This window comes from Oreochromis niloticus, linkage group LG5 (genome assembly GCF_001858045.2).
Source record: "Oreochromis niloticus isolate F11D_XX linkage group LG5, O_niloticus_UMD_NMBU, whole genome shotgun sequence".
NCBI classification, from domain to species: Eukaryota; Metazoa; Chordata; class Actinopteri; order Cichliformes; family Cichlidae; genus Oreochromis; species Oreochromis niloticus.
In genome coordinates this window covers 23,652,160-23,671,390 of record NC_031970.2, presented here as the reverse complement: position 1 = coordinate 23,671,390, position 19,231 = coordinate 23,652,160, and the positions used below count along the sequence as shown (strand labels likewise).

General features: G+C 41.1%; 1 protein-coding gene across 4 annotated transcripts in view; it reads right to left on the bottom strand.

Annotated features, from left to right (window-relative positions):
- dip2bb (disco-interacting protein 2 homolog Bb) overlaps window positions 1–19,231 on the bottom strand; it is a 43,042-nt gene that overhangs the window by 18,581 nt on the left and 5,230 nt on the right. For 2 of the 4 annotated variants that reach the window (XM_025907326.1, XM_025907325.1), the window contains exons 2-8: window positions 9,572–9,643; window positions 8,063–8,206; window positions 3,014–3,139; window positions 2,608–2,934; window positions 2,078–2,224; window positions 1,884–1,901; window positions 1,331–1,450 (exon numbers count right to left, since the gene is read on the bottom strand). In XM_025907326.1, coding sequence (XP_025763111.1) covers window positions 1,331–1,450; window positions 1,884–1,901; window positions 2,078–2,224; window positions 2,608–2,934; window positions 3,014–3,139; window positions 8,063–8,206; window positions 9,572–9,643 — 954 coding nt within the window. The remainder of the gene's footprint in view (window positions 1–1,330; window positions 1,451–1,883; window positions 1,902–2,077; window positions 2,225–2,607; window positions 2,935–3,013; window positions 3,140–8,062; window positions 8,207–9,571; window positions 9,644–19,231) is intronic. The other 2 variants (XM_005469493.4, XM_005469492.4) reach the window with 1 other exon arrangement.

The following is a 19,231-nucleotide window of genomic DNA, read 5'->3' as shown; positions in this document are numbered from 1 at the left end:
TAAAACCGGTCCATGCGGGGTATCAGTTTCCTCCTACATGGTTTTCCCCTTTGTTTCCTAAGCTCTCAGGTTACCTGCTTTTTTTATTTACAATATATATATATAAATGCCAAAGATTTAGCCCTATCTCCTTATTTTAAAATACATTTGTAGCACTGTTTTGCTTTACATCACACAAATTTGAATTCCAAAAAATCTCATATATAAAGACACTTATTTAAAATGATTTACAAACAAAAGCAAACAAAACACTTTTCTGTCACCAGGTTGTGAAAAATGGTTCATTTGTACATCATGTAATTTATTAACAACATATTACCTGTTAGGGATGCTGACTTGATTAGTTAATTATCCTTATTTAGTGTTTTTACTAACATTTTCAAACTTTAAAGCCAAGTACAAACAACTTTTTCCTCATAAATAGCTCAACGTACTTAGTAAAGCATTAGAAATGTTTTTTTAAACTCAGGAAAAACTCAGAAAAGCAATCGTTCTAAAAAAAATCCAGGAATCTCTGTATGTCTCTGCATGTGTCTGTTCATCTGGTTTGCAGGGAACCCGACAGAGTGCAGTGTTGACTTTGAAGTTTTCTGTGAGCTACTTTCCTTATTCACAAGGGGTCACTATAGCAGACAGATCCATATATTTGATGTGGCAGTTTTTACACCAGATGGCCTTATTGACGCAAGCCCAAAGGGATTTTTGTCTCTTCCAGGGAGAGAAACCAGGGATTGTCGCTTGCTAGGTGAACGCGTGCACCACTTTACCATGGAGCCAAGTTTGAAGTTTTCAATAACACTGCACGTGAGACGTTCAGAGAACATCAGTAAATTCATTGCATATGTGGTTTAATAAAATAATACAAACTAGGTTTCTGCTTACCAGCAGCTGTTGACTCAGTTAGCATTAGCTCTGATTTCTGGGCAGATTACAGTGTTTATAAGCAGTGGCATACATGCTTTCACTGCGTGCATCCTTAGAGTTGTCCTCTTTTAGACCAACTTCCTGCATGTGTGGCATTTAGGAAACATCTTTGGCATGTAGCATGTAAAATATCCTGCATCACACTCACCCTAAATGGGGGACTATGCTAGTTAGTGCATATGCAACTTTTAAATTCTTTCTCTATTAGAGAAACCTAAATATACATTTGTAAAAAAGGTAAGTGTTCATAAATAATCAGCAATGTCTTTTTGGAACACTACATCTGACTATTTTAACTTACTATAAAACGCTGGAGTAAGGAGGGGCACAAATTCCAATTTTTCTATGTGTAATTTGTGCAAGTCAAACACTCTACCTCTACAGCTAATTCAGTGCAGCAGCGTACCTTCTACGATCTCCTCGGCGTCATCGGTGAAGAAGTCACTGAGCGGGGGCCTCTTAGGCCTCTTCAGGGTGTTCAGCAGCTGCTGAATCTTAGTGGAGACCCTGCTGCTTACAGGAACTCCTACAGGCAGGGTGAAGGTGGAGAGGGGCAGCAGCAGGGATAAATACACAGTCACACATCCCACGGCTCTGACACACAGTGACAGAACATTAGAACATTGTTTAAGCGTCTTACCATCACATAGTCTGCTGTTTTTCATGCCGTAACTTTTCAGTAAAAAATTGAATTAACCACAAATACACCATTTCGAATCAACTGTAAAATATGTCCGGACTGAAAAGCAGCAGCGCGGGTGGGTGGCGTCAACACAAGGAGAACGGAGTGAGAGCCGGGATAAAGGTTTGTTTTGGTTTGGGATCACACATGAGGATTCGTTTTGTGCGTGTAGACGTTGCTTTTGTTTCATTTCCTTGTAAAATCACTCAGTACACACAGCAGGGAGAGTCAGAAACACAGAAGGCCATGGACATTGTAGATTAAGGAGTTTCCTTACTCTGTATATTACCTCTTCCTATCAGCCGGTCAAAAAAAATTTGACAGAGTGAAAAAAAAGAAAAAAAAATCAGGAAGAAAAACAACTTGATTAATAAAAAGGTCACAGCTGGAAGTCAACACTTATTTGAAGAAAGAGAAATCAGATTCTTGAAAAGAGACACAAAATGTTAAAAATTAACTGTTCTCCATTACCATCCGCCGTCTCCATCATGCTCGAGCGGCTCTGTCCCCGGCTCATCCCTCGGACGACAGCGTTGGAGGGCAGGTCCACGCGCGGGCCTCTGGCCGGAGGGGCCACAGCTGTCACATCTGGAGGAGGTGCACTATTCTCTGAGTGGGCTGTAAGTGGAAGCAGTGGGATGTCCTTGTGTTTTAATTGGACCAATGTACTGTAGCTATAATTTTAATTTTAAATTTAAAATGTAAAAAATAAAAATAAAACACTTATGCATTAGCAAATACAAAAGACTATTATTACCTTGACACATGGCAGTGAAAATTGCTCAGTTTATTTGTATGTGAAACACTACTCACAAGCTAACTTGTAGGATTAGGCTATACTGAAGCTAGTTGTGCAGCATTACATAAATTGACCAATCAGATGATCCAAACTTTTTACCTGCTGCTTTTCCTCCAGATAAATAATTAATAAGTCTACTGTTCTTTGCTTTAACATACGCAACGTCTGCACAGAATATTCTCCACACAGGCGCATGTCTCACCAATGCGACTGTGAGCCAGCATGTCCGTCACTGCGGCAGTGCGAGGCTGCTCGTGGGGCTGGTGCTGAGGTTGGTACTGCGGTTGGTGGTGAGGCTGATAAAGAGGCTGGTACTGCGGTTTGTACTGAGGCTGAGGTTGGCTCTGAGGCTGTGGTTTGGCTTCCTGTGAGAGGGTGGAGGAGGCCGAGGAGGAGGTGGAAGAGCCCTGGACGATGTGGTTGACCCAAGACTCCGGGCTCTGCAGGTTGGGGTTGACCTGAGGCTGCGGAGCAACCACTGACGACTGCCTGCGCACGGCTGTCTCATCTTCAGAGCCAGACGAGGAGTCTGAGTGCCACAAAACAAAATGTAAATCTCCATAATTCTTAACTAAAAGGTCCAAATTTAATGCCTTCGCATGTCCTACCTGGTGGTGTGCGTGTTTCAATGGGTGACTGCACGTATGTGGACCTCCGTTTGGTAGGCATGGGGAGCGCCATCTTCTCCTCCTTATGTTTAGCCAAGGCAGCTTGTACTGCCTCAGTATGGATATCTGTATTGACAGAAACACATTTAGTTTAGGCAGAGATTAGTTCCAGTGGCTTTGGATCCCATTCAGAGCAACAAAACAAAGAAGGCCACAAAGAAAAAAAGCTGTTAACATTCTTTCAACATGACTCAAGAATGTACATTTTGTTTACTACCTCCATTTATGGTCTTTTTCTTCCATTAGTGAGACGTTTTCTTTTCCGTTATATGAAAGTTTATTGAACTGCTTCAAAGAGTCACCGCTGTGTGAATAACATTTTCATATGTTTGAATGATTTCCATAGGGGATCTCAACCGAGGAGCCTAGCCCCCTAAATGAGATTTCAAGGCACAGTAACTAACTTTAGGAGTCCCACGATAAAGAGAAAAAGAAGAAGAGAAGAATCTAGCAAGCTTGCAAAATAATGATGAAAAACATTACTTTGCTTTAGCTGATGACAGCATTTTTTTGAGAGCATGAGTGTAGTGTTATGTCTATAAGTCATGTTTAAAACTTGAAGAACGGTGACAGGTGAGAAGCCTGAAGAAATCCTTACAGGAAGACAGCGTTTTCCCATTGACACGGCACACAGAGAGGAGAGAGCCAAGCCGTGTATTAGCCCACTCACATGCCTACACGCGCAAATGCACACAGTAATGAATGCAGAGATACTTTCGCTTGATGACACCCACAGGCGCATTAAAAGGCACCGCGTAAACAGACGCACGCTCAGACCACGTAACAGAACACGCGGCACAAAAGACGACTTAGTGAATTTTCACATCTATCGACTGGAGGGCATCATTTATGTTGAAACATCAACAGATTTAAATAAATCACAGAGCACAGCTCATTTCACAGCAGCAGTGGGGACCATAATTACATAACTGCCATTCTGCTTAACAGATTGTTCTCAGCTAAATCATTCTCTCTCATAATGTGCTGTTGCGCATCCTCGCACCGGAGTGTCAGGAGAGACGACTCCTTGCACATGTCCGGGAGGATGAGGGCGGTTTCCACGGTGATGGGCACAGTGGGGTGCGTGGCAGCTTGCGGTGAGTTTTACTCCAGTTCCAATCAACACTGACATGTGGTCAGCTGAGGACCTTTACTTAGTCATATCTTTGATGCATGCCCGTTTTATTTATCTTCTTAATCTGAATCTAAAATGGTGTACATAAAACATAAAGTGTAATAATAGCGAGAGCAGCTCCAGAAAGTAGTCAGCGGTGTATTCAAGTGAACTCCGCAGTGACAGGCTGTGTAAGAGGTGTAATAACTGGAGGAAGCCAGAGGCAATTAAATTGCTCTGCAGTCTGTTAAAATTATAACTACTTTATTTTTTCTGTTCCTCACTGCTGCAGAGTTTCTACTATTCTTACATTATTTTCAGGCTCTAGCTCTTCTAATGAGGAATCTCTGACCTGCCATTTTCTAACAACATGACTCGAGGTCATCAAGTTCATTTTCTCTGTCGAGTAGGATCATAACTTTGGTTCTGATAGAAACTCCTCAACAGTTTTTGGATGAACTGCCATTATAACCCTACCATAGTCATCCTTTGTTCCCCAGAGGGGTACACCTCCTGACTTTAGTGAGCTTCTTTTTTTTCCTCATGTCACCATCAGAAACACATTTGCATTTTTTTTTAATTTTTTTATGTAAAATGTGTCAATACATGCCAGCCTTTATCATGAGATATCCATGTGCCGCAGGGTGAAATGTAACACTTTTGATGATTTTTTTTTCATTAGTGCTAAATTACAACAAAGTACCTCAAAACTGATGGGCTCAGCTTCACCTTCTGTTTTACTGCACATTAGCAAAACGTGTGAAAGCTAATTAACGTGCTAACATCAGTTATTAGCATTGCCGTTGTACGCATGTCAGCATGGCAAGACTAGCATTCAGCTTCAGCATACACCCCATAAACTTACTACCACAGCTCTTCTTTCCCTCACCTACAACCGGTTGTGGCAGATTCCCTTTTAACAGGAAGAAACCGGCTGGAGTTTTTCCTTCCTTCCCAACATCACCAAATGCCTGCCTGCCTGGGGTCATTATTGTTGGGGTTTTCTCTCCATTATTGTAGGGTTGCTACTTCTGTTGCAACTGCTGTTGTGATTTGGTGCTTTATAAAATAAAACTGAATTGAATGGAATCACCACAGCTGCAGACTTAGCCGTGTAGCCTAAAATTTTCAAAAGGGAACAGGATCAGGAACAGAAATATTGTTTTATACATTCTGTGCTGAAACTGTTTTTGTTGATATTCTCCAAACAGAGTTAAATATGCACTATGTGGACACAGTATTGGGCCAAACAATGCCTTCCCACATAGCAGACAGGTCTGGGCCAGATCTGGTGTCAAGCCGGCACTGCTGGCTGACTTCTGGCATGATAAGATGTATGTCATCCAGATAGGCCAGGCCTGGCGTAAATGGCACTGTCTATGTGATGGCATGCCATATCTGGCCTGATTATGGTTTGGTTTATGTGGCCCAGGCTCATAGAAAACAGGTCTTCCCTGGATCTGGCATCAAGCCGGCACTTCTGACTGACTGGTGTCATGGCAGGGTGTATGTCAACCAGATGTGGGCCAGGTCTGGCAATGATGCACTATTTATGTTTCTATTTTCCTATTTTAATTAGAAGACCCAAATGCCATGTTGCAATACTATACTGCTATAGTATCCAACGTTTCAAATGCAGGTTTGACAGGTTTGTGAGTGTACACTTTATCCAAAACCTAGTGAGGATTTACTCATGGTTACCACTGGGTGGCTGTAGCTCAGGAGGTAGAGGCAGGTCACCTATTGAACGGAAGGTTAGTGGTTCAATCCCTGGCTCCTCCAGTCTGCATGTCAAGAGTGTGAATGTAGTTAGCGCTGTATAAAAATCAGTCCATTTACTGTCTGAACAGAGTTTCGTCATGTTGCTTTTGCACTCTTATGTTCCGGCACATGTTGTTATTACATGGCTTGATTAAGGTACACATTAGGCTGACATCTGGGGCCAGAGCTGAAACTGTTCTGGGCCAGCACAGGACCAGCAGTGTGTCTGCAACTGGCCTTGTGCTGGCCCATGTGTGGGCCACCTCTGGCAAAACTGATCTGGCCCACCAAAGGGCCGTCATTCTTTGCAGTATGTGGGCCATGTGTAAGCACATTGTGTGGGCCAGATCCGGGCCATAGCAATTTTGCTATGTGGGTTAATCTTGGAATTCAGGTGTTTTCAGCCACAGGTGTGTAAAACCAAAAAAACCTAGCCACACAGACTGCCTCTAAAAACATTTCTGAAAGAATGGGTCCTCTTAGATTTTAGTTGAATAAACATCATTGTGAAAACATCAATGTGTGTAGTGTTGTATTTCCTCAGTGCATCAATATATTTGCATATTCTGTATTTTCCAACATGTAAAGGAACTTCTTGTCCACCATGACACCCCTTTTTGTTCTCATCCTGCAATATAAAATTAGCTGAGGAATACCATCTGCCATTCAGCTTGGTTTTATTTTACATTTTCTCATCTCTCAGTTTAACCACTTTTGCAGTATTTGCAATGATTTATACCAGAATTCATTTCATATCTAGGAGACTTTCGAGACTACGAAAACATTGTGGAACAAAGCACAACAATTCTGGGAGCAATTTTCATTCCACTAAATATGGAATCCAAATTAAGGGTTTTGAACCATAGAAGTGACTGTGACACAGACAATAGCACAGATAAATGCATGTGTCTCAAATCTAAATTCATTGCCCACTACACTGTAAACTACTGATTGTCTTATAAAAGAGCAGTAACTGAATACACAAGGGAGCTTTATTGCCAAGTTTGACTCACAGTAAGTATAACAATCATAGCCTGACCAACATAACAACAACCTATTTTTAAGCCAGGACACAAATATGTACATAGCTTTTTGGAACTTTCAATATTTAAATTCTTATCTATCATGCAATGCCATCAGCGACACATCAAAACAAAGATTTATTTCCTAACACAGACCTATTATCACAATTTCAATTTAGCCGCTACTGAGTTTTTTTAAGCTCTAATCCTTCTGAATCCTCCAACCAGATTAAACAAAAATAATGTATGTTGCCCCTGCCAGTCAGATTTCCTATAAAGCTGAAACATTTTTAGACAACCCTCCACCGAACTCCAGTCTGACAGACAGACTTTAGATTAGTCAGCCTGGCATTTAGCATGCTGCACAGGCTGAGAGGCTTTTTAAGAAAAGAACCAGCAGGGTGTGGTTCAGCCCACAGGGAGATGCTTTTAGAGTCTGACTCTCAGTCAACAAACACTAGTTGTGTCCTCCACACTTGCTTTGTGCTTCTCTTGCCTCATCTTCATGTGAAAAGGAAACAACCATCTCTGAATCGAGGAGGGGGCCTAAGGGTACATCTTTCACCGTGTAACAATGCTGAGATTGCAGACATTCACTACTCGCTGTGAATGGTACTCGTGGCCATTGATCATCAGCCTTGACAACTTACACAGTAATGATCACGAAACTGGCCGCACGGCCCCACTGTTAGTCAGTGCTGTTTTATATATACTGATGGGGAGGGTTAAATAAAAAACTATATATATAGTTTTTTATTTAACCCTCCCCATCAGTATTCCCATGCTCTCCTCACAACCTTCTCACACATAGCCAGCCACTGACATCACTCTTCTGCCTGAGAAGGGGGTCCTCACTGAGGGGGCTTCCCAGCTGTGGCAATGCACTGCTGTCTGCCTCGCTCACACACATGTTCCCCACAGCTCTTTAATTGGTCCCTTTGAAACAGCCCAGGATCTGAGCTTAAAAACAGACTGTTGTTGGATGGTTTCAGCTCTGAAAACTGTGCTGTAGTGCGCTGTACCGCTGGTGTGACCGTGGTGGGACAACCAAAGTGGGATGAAGAACATTTTGGCGCTGGACTTCTTGCTCACCTGATCTGTAGCGGTCATCCCGGGTTCCTCCACTGCGATGCGTTCTGCGAGCGCGTCGCTCACGATACCGGGATGAGCTGGAGGGTGGAGGTGCATGGCTCGAGGAACTAGGAGCGGGAGGCTGTACATTTTGAGGGGGCGGGGCTGTAAAATAAACATAAAATACATGCATTGTTACAAAACAATCAAAAACTGCTTTACATACTTATTTCTTCAAACACTTTGGTTTAATAGGCAGAAGACTTTCCTGTAACAGGCCTTGAGTATCTGCTGAACTTTTGTTTAACTGTTTCTGTTAAACACTACCTGTTTAACTGTGGAAGGTGATGATTTGGTTTGTCCTTCTGCACTACCCACCACTGTCTTAACATTGCTATTGTAGAGCTGGAGCTTGGTTTTGATCCTATATATTTCTCAGTCACCTAAAAGCACCTCTAGCTTGGTTAACCCTGGCTGTGATGTCTTTATGGGCTCTGTTGTGGCTACCAAGGTACGAGAATTCTTAACAACGGGGTGGCTAGAGGGGGAGGTAGAGCAGGTCATCATCTACTAATCAGAAGGTTGGTGGTTTGTAGTCTTGGACAAAGTATTCAAAGTATTCTTGGACAAGAGACTGGAATCTGAGTTGCTCCCAAATATGTGTTGTTCATCAGAGTGTGAATGTGTGTGTAAATGTTATGTGAAGCAAGTAGTGCATAAATGAATGGGTGTATAAAGCGCTTTGAATGCTCATCTGGAGTGGGAAAGCACTATATAGGAATCAGTCCATTTAATATTCTTCAGAACCTCAGTGATGATAGTAATGGATATTAATGAGCATCACAACAAAGACTGGATAGTTTAGTTGGTTGTGCATTAAACACACCATGTATACTTGTCAGGTCAATTGGTCTCTGCTATTGCTATCATTACAGATGGCTGCTCCTCCTTGACTCTGGTTCTGCTGCAGGACTTTCCTGTTAAAAGGGGGGTTTTCCTTCCCACTGTTGCCAAGTGCTTACTCTGAGGATTGATGGGGTTTTCTCTATAATATTGTAACAGTGCCTGTTGCTGTGATTTGGCGCAATATATTTGAAATAAATTTGAACTGAACTGAATGTAAATTTCAAATGACACGAAAAATATTAAAAATTGATTTTTTGTGTGTTTGAAGCTACATTTATTTTTTTTAGGTGGAATTTTTGGACGTTGTTTTAAGGACATAGATTGTCATACTCCAACTGAGAGAAGCGGCTCGTGTTTGCTTTGCAGATCTGTTGTTACAAGTCTGTTTTTTTTGTTTCATTTTTGTAAAATAATAAATAAAAAGCTACTAAAAAAACTGGTGTGAAATGATTCTACTTTTAGATATAGTTTTTCATTTAAGTCCAGAACAGATTTTTTGCCATGGCAAAAAGACAAAGAAAAATATAGTTTTGAGTATGCCTAAGCAAGACAGGAAAACAGCAAAGACACGGGGGATGCACGTCTATGCTTAGCCAGATCAAAAAAGGGATTATGAACACTTACGTGGAGTGTGGATTATGTAGGGAGCCAGAAGTTTTGCCCTTTTCTTCTCATAGCCCTTCTGTGTGATGTCACCTGTAGAAAAAATAAAATAAAATAAAATAAAACTGTATTGCTTCTGAAAAAATGAGCATAAGATATGCAACCATAAAAATAACAAAACATATCAAACTCTGATGGTTTTATTTGATGGAATTCAAATATACACCAGTTAGTCACACTGTCAAAGGTGCTCATTTGAACCCTGAACTTTAATAAAAAATGTTATGATGGTAGTTTTTTCACATTTCTCTTTGCCATTAGAACAATATCAGCATTATTAATATCACATTAACCCAAGGACCAAGCAACAGTTACTCAAGTGATATCGCAGATCGATGGCAGAATAAACAGCTTCAGCATGATCAGCTTTCTATCTGTGAATGGAGTCAGCCAACACCTGTTCCAACCCACGGTGATAGAAAAAGCAGGAAGCAGGAGGGAAAAAAAGAAAAAAAACAAGAAAAAAATGATAAGGAAGATGATGAAAACACAGTTGGACCCACACAGTGTTGCAGTAATCTCTGGAGATGACTGCGGGCGTCAAACATGTGGCTCGATTCCAGCCTCAAAGAAGGGAAAAACAAAACAGGACTAAATCTGGAAACGTACGGAAGCGTGGGCAAGAGATGGGATGATTCAGAGACACCGAGAGAAAAGAGAGAAGTGTGAAAGCTGAGGACAAGAAAGGGAAAAACGGAAATGCAGAGAAGATAAAGCGATGAAGTCAGAAAAAGCTTATGAAGATGAGAATGATGCTGCATTCAGAGGACAGAAGAGGAGGAATCCCGAGCCACGGGTTTGACTTGATCCTATTCAAGTGATAGGTAAGCAGTGTCCTTTTGACACCATCTTCCATCCCTCCTGCCAACAGCCCATCTGCAGCTTCCTCCACCCCACCAGACCCAACACAGCCTGACTGAGCTCTTGGCTGGCCCCGAAGCGATACAGAAACTCTGCCAAACTCCTCTGTGGGCAAAGCTGTCAGGTTTTGAGTTACTAAAAATCCATCTGGAGAGCCTGTACACACTCTTACAGTAATTGTGTTGATCAGCAATGATTCATTCAGTATGTTCACCAGTAGCTGCCCTGGCTGCTTTTTAAACTTCATCTCCACATGTCTCTGAAACAACCTGTTATCCTTTTACAGTGCCTGAAAATGTCTGTACGAAGGGGAGATAGCTTTATATCAACTACAAGTATTGGCTGACTGATGGAGGACCTTGATGTTTGTAAATCAGTCACTCAGTAGCATCATGTCCTGTGGGCCTCAGTTTTAATCGGTGATTACAATTTAGGCTTCTGAGATGCACAGCAAAGAAAAATACAAATCTTTCTGGCACTAATTTTTTATTCTCTGCCCAGTTACAGCACAGAGGACAACAGAGACGAGATGAGGATTTTCTGATCTGGTTCCAACAAACCACAAAGTTAAAAGCACTAATGTGAAGTGAGCACCTTGTTACAAAGACAAAGGGTGGAATATAAAGCAGCAAGTGGTGTGTTGAAAGCAAAGCAGCATAAAATTGGGACAAAATCATGATGGTTACACGAATCCCCAAAACAGAAGGCCTTCCAGCGCAAACCAAAACAGAAAGAGGTTCAAGGTCACAAATTTGTATGAATTCTTTACAGGAGATGTGCAAAGAGGTTTGCACTGTGAACATGTTATTACTTAAACAACATGAAACACACGTGATTTACAACACATGCAGTCAACACATCATCCAAGTTCGCTCTGAGTAACTTTAAATCTACTTAGAAAATCTTAACCGCTCAGAGAAATAGCTGACGATTTGTATCCGCAATTATATGCAAACTTCATCTTTAGATGAAGATCGTCAGTTATGACCAAACACTCCAGAAAAAAAAAATACACCAATACCTTTGAAAGTGTAGTTTGCTTAAACTTTAGTTATTCTTATTTTGTAAAGGGTGAGAATGTGTGGCCTCACATGTTAGGCTAAAGGTGTTTTTAACTGTGGTGGATATTCAAACTGGGCCTCTGTTTCCTGCTTTATGATTGTCGGAATTTTTGGATTTGTTATTATGAAAGGATGAAAACAATAAGAATCACATTTTGCGTAATTGACATTACAGATGATACAAAGATTCTCCTCTTATATTTAAAAACTGACTAATCTGCTTGGTTTTAAACAGAACCTCTATCACAACTCTTAAGCAGAAGAGACGGCAAAGCTTAGGCAACCTACACCACAGCCATATAAATTGCCACACTGCTGACATCACTGTGGACAGGACGGCAACAGTGAAAGTGCTCCTGTTTGGAGGATATCGCCTGAGAGCCCACTCCAACACAATATCTGCTCGGCGACTGAGGGCCCTTTTTTTTCTGAAAATGGAAGAAAAGCAAACACTTCCATAAGTAATGCATGAACAGTACAGTTGGCCACGCTCAGTCACACAATTTATTTTTAGCTTATGTGAACAGGCAGTTTCACTGCAGATAGGCAGAGAGGGAGATGGAGTCAGTGAAGGGGGAGGGGCTTGTGTGGCATTAAATGAATCTCAAAGTAATCACTGTTCCATCTGGATGATTTGAAAGTCATCTGTTTTTTTACGGCTGTGTCCTCACATTTGGTCTCCAGCAGTTGAAGCTGAAGGGTTAAACCGATGTGAAAGCATTGCATGCGATCAGTGAACTACAGGTGATGAGATCCCTGCATGAAAATATGTATGTGTGCTCCCTTATAATCCTTTTTCCATCAATTATTCCTAAAATGTGACTATCAAAAAAAAAAAAACTATTACAATTACCAACATCTTTTTTTGTACTTTTCCAAAAAGCTACTTTGAGTGAGGTTTTCCATGGGATTGGAAACACTCCAACACTTGCAGCTTGTAGCGGTGCCTCGCCCTGTGAATAAAGGGCACAGGAAAAACGAAAAAAAAAACCTGATATGGCAAGTTCTTAGAAGAAGAATCAGTTAGTGTGACGCGCCTCAATTTTTCACATCATCATAGAAAAAAATCACAGTGCAATATGCTAGAAATTGCTCCGGAAGCATTTATAAAGACTGGGGTTTTCTCAGTTTACGATAACTAGCACAACAACTCAAACCACCTTTAGTAGATGGTGTGTTTTATGGATGCCCATAAATCCTATTAAAACCTATTAAAATTTGGAGTTAAAGTTCCAAAGTTTATGCTCTCCTTTACATGTTCCAATGCCATCCAGTGGGCTGGATCGGAGATCTTTGCTGGGGCCATTCTGGCCCCTGGGTTTTATGTTTAACATCCCTAGTCTAGCGATAGAGGAACTCTCCATAGTGTCGGGCATCATACGAAGCTCAAACTATGAACACAGCCCAGAAGTAGTGAAAAAAAAATCCACGGGAACAGCAGGGCACCTGCAGATAACTCCACACCTCAACTTAATCTTTGTTAGTGTCCAGTGTGAGAAAAAAAATTGACTGTTCGGTAACACTCAGGGGACATACAGATGAGATAAAAGTGTAATTTTCTGATAAAAGTTATAAATGTTGTGTCTGGAGGACAAAACAAGTTATGTGGAGGAACCATCATGATTTGGGACCTGGACAGATTAAGTCTGAATTTCATTGAGAAATTTTGCAGGAGCGTGTCGGAGCAGCAGTCCATGACCTTGGACCTCGGTTGTGTTGTGCAAGCGGAATGAGTCAAAGCACACAGGTACATCCACAATGACATTGTTAAAAAAAAAAAAAAACTAATGTTTTGCAATGGCCAAGATAAAATCTTATTTTTCTGACATTCTGTTCAATAAGAACAACCCTGAAATATTTATGAGCTGAAATGTTTTTGTTGGGAGAGTTTTTCCTCCTCACCATTGTGCAAGTCTCATAAGTAAAGGTCGTCACTGTTTGACTCTTTCCCGCAAAAATACGACATTTGACAACCTTCTCTGTGCCCTTAATGATAAGTGTCGGTCCCCTAAATGTATATCACCACCATATTTCGGGTGCTCAGTCCAGAAAAAAGAAACAAGGGTTACCCATAGCAGGCATCCAAGGGGGAACGAATTAAGGAGGGTCTATATTCAGGAATTCCCATACTTTACCAACACTTTTCAGTAAAGACACGAGGCACTACTGTTTTAGTCAGACTTGGCTATGTATTTGTGGGTAAATCGTGGGTAAATTGCAGGCCGTATTATAAAATGTTACCAGAAAAAGAGTTAAAAAGATGTATTGTTTAGCTTGGCTTATTATAAAGACAAACGTGTCTACACACACTATAGACGCAAACAGTCAAAGAAATCTGCTCGAGGCAAATCACAGCCCTGCTGAGGTGATGAGGGCCTCACTCGTTAACCCACTTTCTCAGAGTGGCCCAGTCACGTCTGTCCTATTGGTGGAGAGGTCACCATCCGACTGTTTCAGTGTTACAGTCAGGCTGTGAGGCCGCAGCCACTCTGCTCTCCTGTCTTTGTTCGACAGTTGCATCAGTAAAGGAAACCCGTGCGTCCACCTCGGACCGTACGTTTTCACTTTCCACGACGTGAAGGGGAGAAACATCAAAGCAGTGCCTTGTCTAAGCCCTCCACACTCTCACACTTTCTAGCTTCAGATTATTTGAATTGCAGCAGGCCTGCACTCTCCTTCCTCCCCACAGGCACTCAGTCTGAATAATAATTAGCTACTGCCCTCTATTTTCTTTCCCTGCTTCTTTCTCTCCCTCATCGCATTATCATTCAACTGCTTTCTCTCCAAAAAGAAAGAAAAAAGAAACAAACAACTTAAAGTCATGTTAACACCTGCTTTGTGAAAATTATATAAACACTTGCTAAAATATTACAGAGGAAACATGGATTTCCTGCTGTTTTCTCTCATCTTACAAGAGCGAATAAGCCTGATGATAATGTGTCTACTATAATCACACAAAAGCAAACTCCCAGGAGGATCCTCCAAACGGAATAAAACAAGTTTGTCAGTGAAGTATCCGAAGTTACCCAGAGTAACTGACATGTGGCCCCTCCTCTTTGGCACTGGGCCTCCTCTGCCTTTGTTGACTGAATTCAAGGGAACATGTATAAGATTGAACTGAAACCTGGTGGTGACATTTCAGCATTTTTTCCACGCATTAATAATATATTAAGGGGACAAAATATTAAGAACACATTTCAATTTGATTATCAGCTCTGGGATACACACTGGGATAATATAACTAGATAAAAAAAAATGTATTGTGTCTGTCTCTCTGTGTGAGCCATGTGACAGACTGGTGACCTGGTACATGGTGCACCCTGTAGATAAATATGTACATCCAAATACTTTTGTCTATATGGAAGATAAATGTAGATCCTAGCAAATGGTTCATTTCCTTTGTATGATGCATGCTTTCTGTACTGAACAATCAGTCCAGACTGCTTGTGAATACAAGACCATGCAAGCGTATCAACAAGACCATGCAAGTGTGAATGACAGTTAGGGTGCTACTGACAAAACTTTTGGAGCTCTTTGTTTCTTCTGTGACTTCCATATTGTTCTCCTTTCCTCTACCTTGATCTTATTCTACACTGTCTGACATATCACACTTTTACACTGCTTTTTTTTTTAAAGATCATTTCACCAATTCAAGGTGTCTTGTGCAATGTTTTATTTCATCAAACAAAACAGATTTATCTTTTTTTATAGAATTTTATAATGATGGTTTTAGTAGTTATTGCCGTTTGGGAGGATACAAAAAACAACAATGGATTATCGAAAAGAGAGCAAAGAGAATTTCTGTGTACCTTTACTCTGTCAGACAATAAAACTGGAATTACAGGCACTGGTGAGTGAAAGAAAGTGCTTCAAAAAAAGCCTCAAGCTCTAAAACACACACACACCGCACACACGGTTTCCCTGTAGTTGATCTCTCAGGTGATTCGTTTTCCCTGAAATTGTAAGCAGGGTGTGGTTAACTCTGGCCAACAGTGCAATTCGTGTTTCCATGTTTCCTTCCACACTCTGAGCTCAAGACGTGTCTGGGATGAAACCGTGACTCAGTCGGCAGCCCTTCCACCTCCTTCCTTAGTTTCTTTCTTTGCTGGAAACAAGACTGAAAGAAAAGGGCGTGGAGACACACCTGACACACCGCATTTCAACATTTGCTGGAAGAAGCCGTTACAAACGTTGAACACCATCGAGCACATATCCTCCTACGGGATTTACACAACCAGTGAGACGCTGAGTTCTGGCTATAATATGTATGACAAATGATGTAAACCTAAAAACAAAAATGTCCCAGGAGCAGGGCCTTAATTATCACCGTGTCCAAAAACATCACCCAGTTGCTGACAGAGTGTTGCACGCTGTTAAAAGCAACCTTTATATCTGTTTTTATATTTTTTTAATATTATGCTAACTTAGCAAATGCTATGATTTTGTGCTTTGACTGCATTAAATGTGTCTTGCGTCTTACAAAGCGAGTCTAAACCCAGGCGAGGATTGTATCCCTGGTTTTAATCGTGTGTGTGTGGTGGTGGTGGTGGTGGTGGTGGTGGGGGATGAAATGCTGACTGTGAAGTTCAACACACTTTTAGATCGGCGTCACAGAACTGCCTGGTGAGCAGATGTCACAGTCAAATCCTTTCCAGTCAAGTCAGATTACATCAAGTGTATTTGTACAGCTGACTGTAACGTATAACTTCTCCCTGTGAGGGTTCATGACCAAGCCTGTACACTCTAGAACAGCAAAGGAAAACAGAAAATGAAAATGGGAGATAAAGCTATTATAAAAAAGTCTGGTAAGGTTTCAACATGGTGTAACAGCAAAGGTTAAGGATCAGTGAATGGAGCAGCAAGTGGAAGTGTGGTTTAGTTGATGAGATCAGAACAATCAGCCTGGCGGAGCAGAAAAGCAGGCTACCTCTGCTTAACTCATTCTTACTGTCATTTGCAATTCCTACGAAAACTCTTCACACACCAGTTTTCTTGCTGAGACCTGTACCAGTGGCCAGTATCCAAGTATGTAACATCAACTGTAAGAATTTGATCAAACAAGAGGATTTGTGAACAAGTGATGTGGTCCTTATGAGCAAAATTTAAAAATAACTCAATAAAAAAAAATGATTTGTTTTTCAAAATAAAAGTTGCATGTTGTATAAGAACAACAAAAGAACCAAAGGAGCTCACTTAAAAATTAATTGTTTTGGTGTTAAGCAACACACATGAGAGTAGCCCTGTTTAATGCAAGGCCTGATACTTCCAAAGAACCATTCCACAAAGACAGTTTATTTTGGAGGACAGGAAAGCATGGCTTAACGTGAACCTCCAGAGAACCAGACGTGAAAACTATGATGGGCACTCCTCATTAACCAGTGTGAAGTTTCCCTCAGAAGCTTGTAGAAACTTGAAACACTTCAAATTCATGGTGAAAGACTATTTTCACCATGAATTCATTTAAGATGATTTTCTTTTCGATTTTATGTCTTTTTTTATATTCCCTTCTATTAAAGTGTGCAGCTAAGCATTTACAAACTGACTTGTAAATAATTAAGAAAGCATTAAAAGGTTATTAGGCCTCTCATAAATATTATAGATACTATAACTTGCTTTAATTGTTAATGGTTTTGCTTAAGGATCCCTGCTCTGAAGAACTTTTTTGCCTCTTTGGTTATTTGAAGTCTGAGCGCTTCGTCTTGGGTTTTTCTTTTCTTACTTTTGTCAGGACCCCCTCCTTTGACCTCACAGTTATAATTATCCAATCAGATGCCTTGTTTTTAATCTGTTAGTGACTGCAGAACTTTTACTCGTCCCACCGAATAAAACTTCTTTGTTGCTGTATTCATATGCAAAAGATTCACGGAGGAACATTAAAAATGTAGAATATATACACCCATAAGGGGCTTTTATTTATACAGTTGAAACTATAACCAGCTAAAGTGTATAGTGCATTTCCTGTCTTCACGGGTTGATGGGAATTGGCTAATTGCTCTCAATGGACTAATATGATTTATAAGAAAATCCAACACTCAGCTGCATTTCTCCCCCACATTTGCAAAAGCATCTCAGCACATTATCATTGGTGGCAGAAGCCTCATGTTTCCCGTATAATGGTTTTAACAGCTTAGCACAGTGTGCAGTTGTGTTCCTGTATGTGCTTCAACATATGGCTGTTTCAATCTGATAAAGGCTTTATGGGAAATTTCAAAAGGAAAAAATGCATGTGTGTGTGTGGGGGGGATTTGGGGGCAGGGTGTGGGTGGCCACACAAGAGCTGTGTCCATACCACTGTGTGATGCAGCACGAGGGAACATGACATACGAATCCATGACGATGATCTGGCAGGGTTTGAGACGAGGGCGTCTGATGACCTATTAAATCAGGGGTGGGGGAACTCCAGGCCTCAAGGGCCGGTGTCCTGCAGGTTTTAGATGTCTCCTTGATCCAACACAGCTGATTTAAATGGCTAAATTACCTCCTCAACATGTCTTGAAGTTCTTGTGAGGCTTGCTAATGAACTAATTATTTGATTCAGGTGTGTTGACCCAGGGTGAGATCTAAAACCTGCAGGACATCGGCCCTTGAGGCCTGGAGTTCCCCACCCCTGCGTTAAATGAACACGATGGCGCTTTAGAAGCAGATGAAATGAAATGCAAGATGAAATAGATTTACAGAAGTAAGCTTGTGAATTTTGCTCAGTCATTGAATGAGTATTTATTTGCATTTGGCTCCAAAATGATCAACAACATGCTGAAGAGGTGCTTTTGTGCGACGGATGTTGATAAATGGATGGGTGAACAGTCGAGTGTAACGTAGTTTGCATATTACAGCCAACAAGGCCTCCAGGCAACAAAACTGCAGGCTAACATGTCTGTGTTAGGACAATGAACTTACATGTTTAACTCTATTTGAGTATGTTTGGTTTAATCACAGACACAGACATCCAGTCAAGGCAGGATCAGATGCCTTGTATCTGATTGAAAGGGTCAAGTGGCACGAGGGGTCTTTTAAGCTATTCCTCTGTAGTTCTTGTGCTTGAATTAGCAGCTACTATAACAGTATTTTCCAGTAATTGATTTGGGCTGAGTTATGATGAGGACAATTTATCAAAATATTAACCCGCTGACAGGTACAATAAGTATAACATGTTGAGGTCAGGAGGCTCGGTCTGAAAGTGAAAGCAACGTAAACTAGAAAGAAACTTGGATTAAGTGGCAGTGCACTGCCTGGACTGAAGCATGTGAGGCCAAGTCAGACTGCCACTTCTATTTGCCACTTTTTAATAATTCAGCAAACAGCATATCGACTTAACCACTCTCTCTGTTTCCAACACTGTCACCCTCACTCTGGCATTTCTTTGACTTGCGCTATTTTTAGCGGAAAGTGGCGTGAGAATGGAAACTAACAGATCAGAGGAAGTTTAGCTTTAATTACCAGAAGGTGTTGGGAAGCACAACTTTAAAGCCAAAGGAGGCTAAAGACCCACCTGTGGTTCACTGTGAACTTGAAAGTGAGACGATTCAGTTACCCAGCTGGAGGGGTGCGCTCGAGTGTCATCTAAATAATTCAGTTTCTTTAGTACGCAAAGCAGCAGAGGGTTTTTAGTAACAGTGTGTTTGCGCTCATGGTGAAAATGGACATGCAAAGTTTTACATGAAAACCATGATCCACAAATTAAAACAAACCAAACCGGATC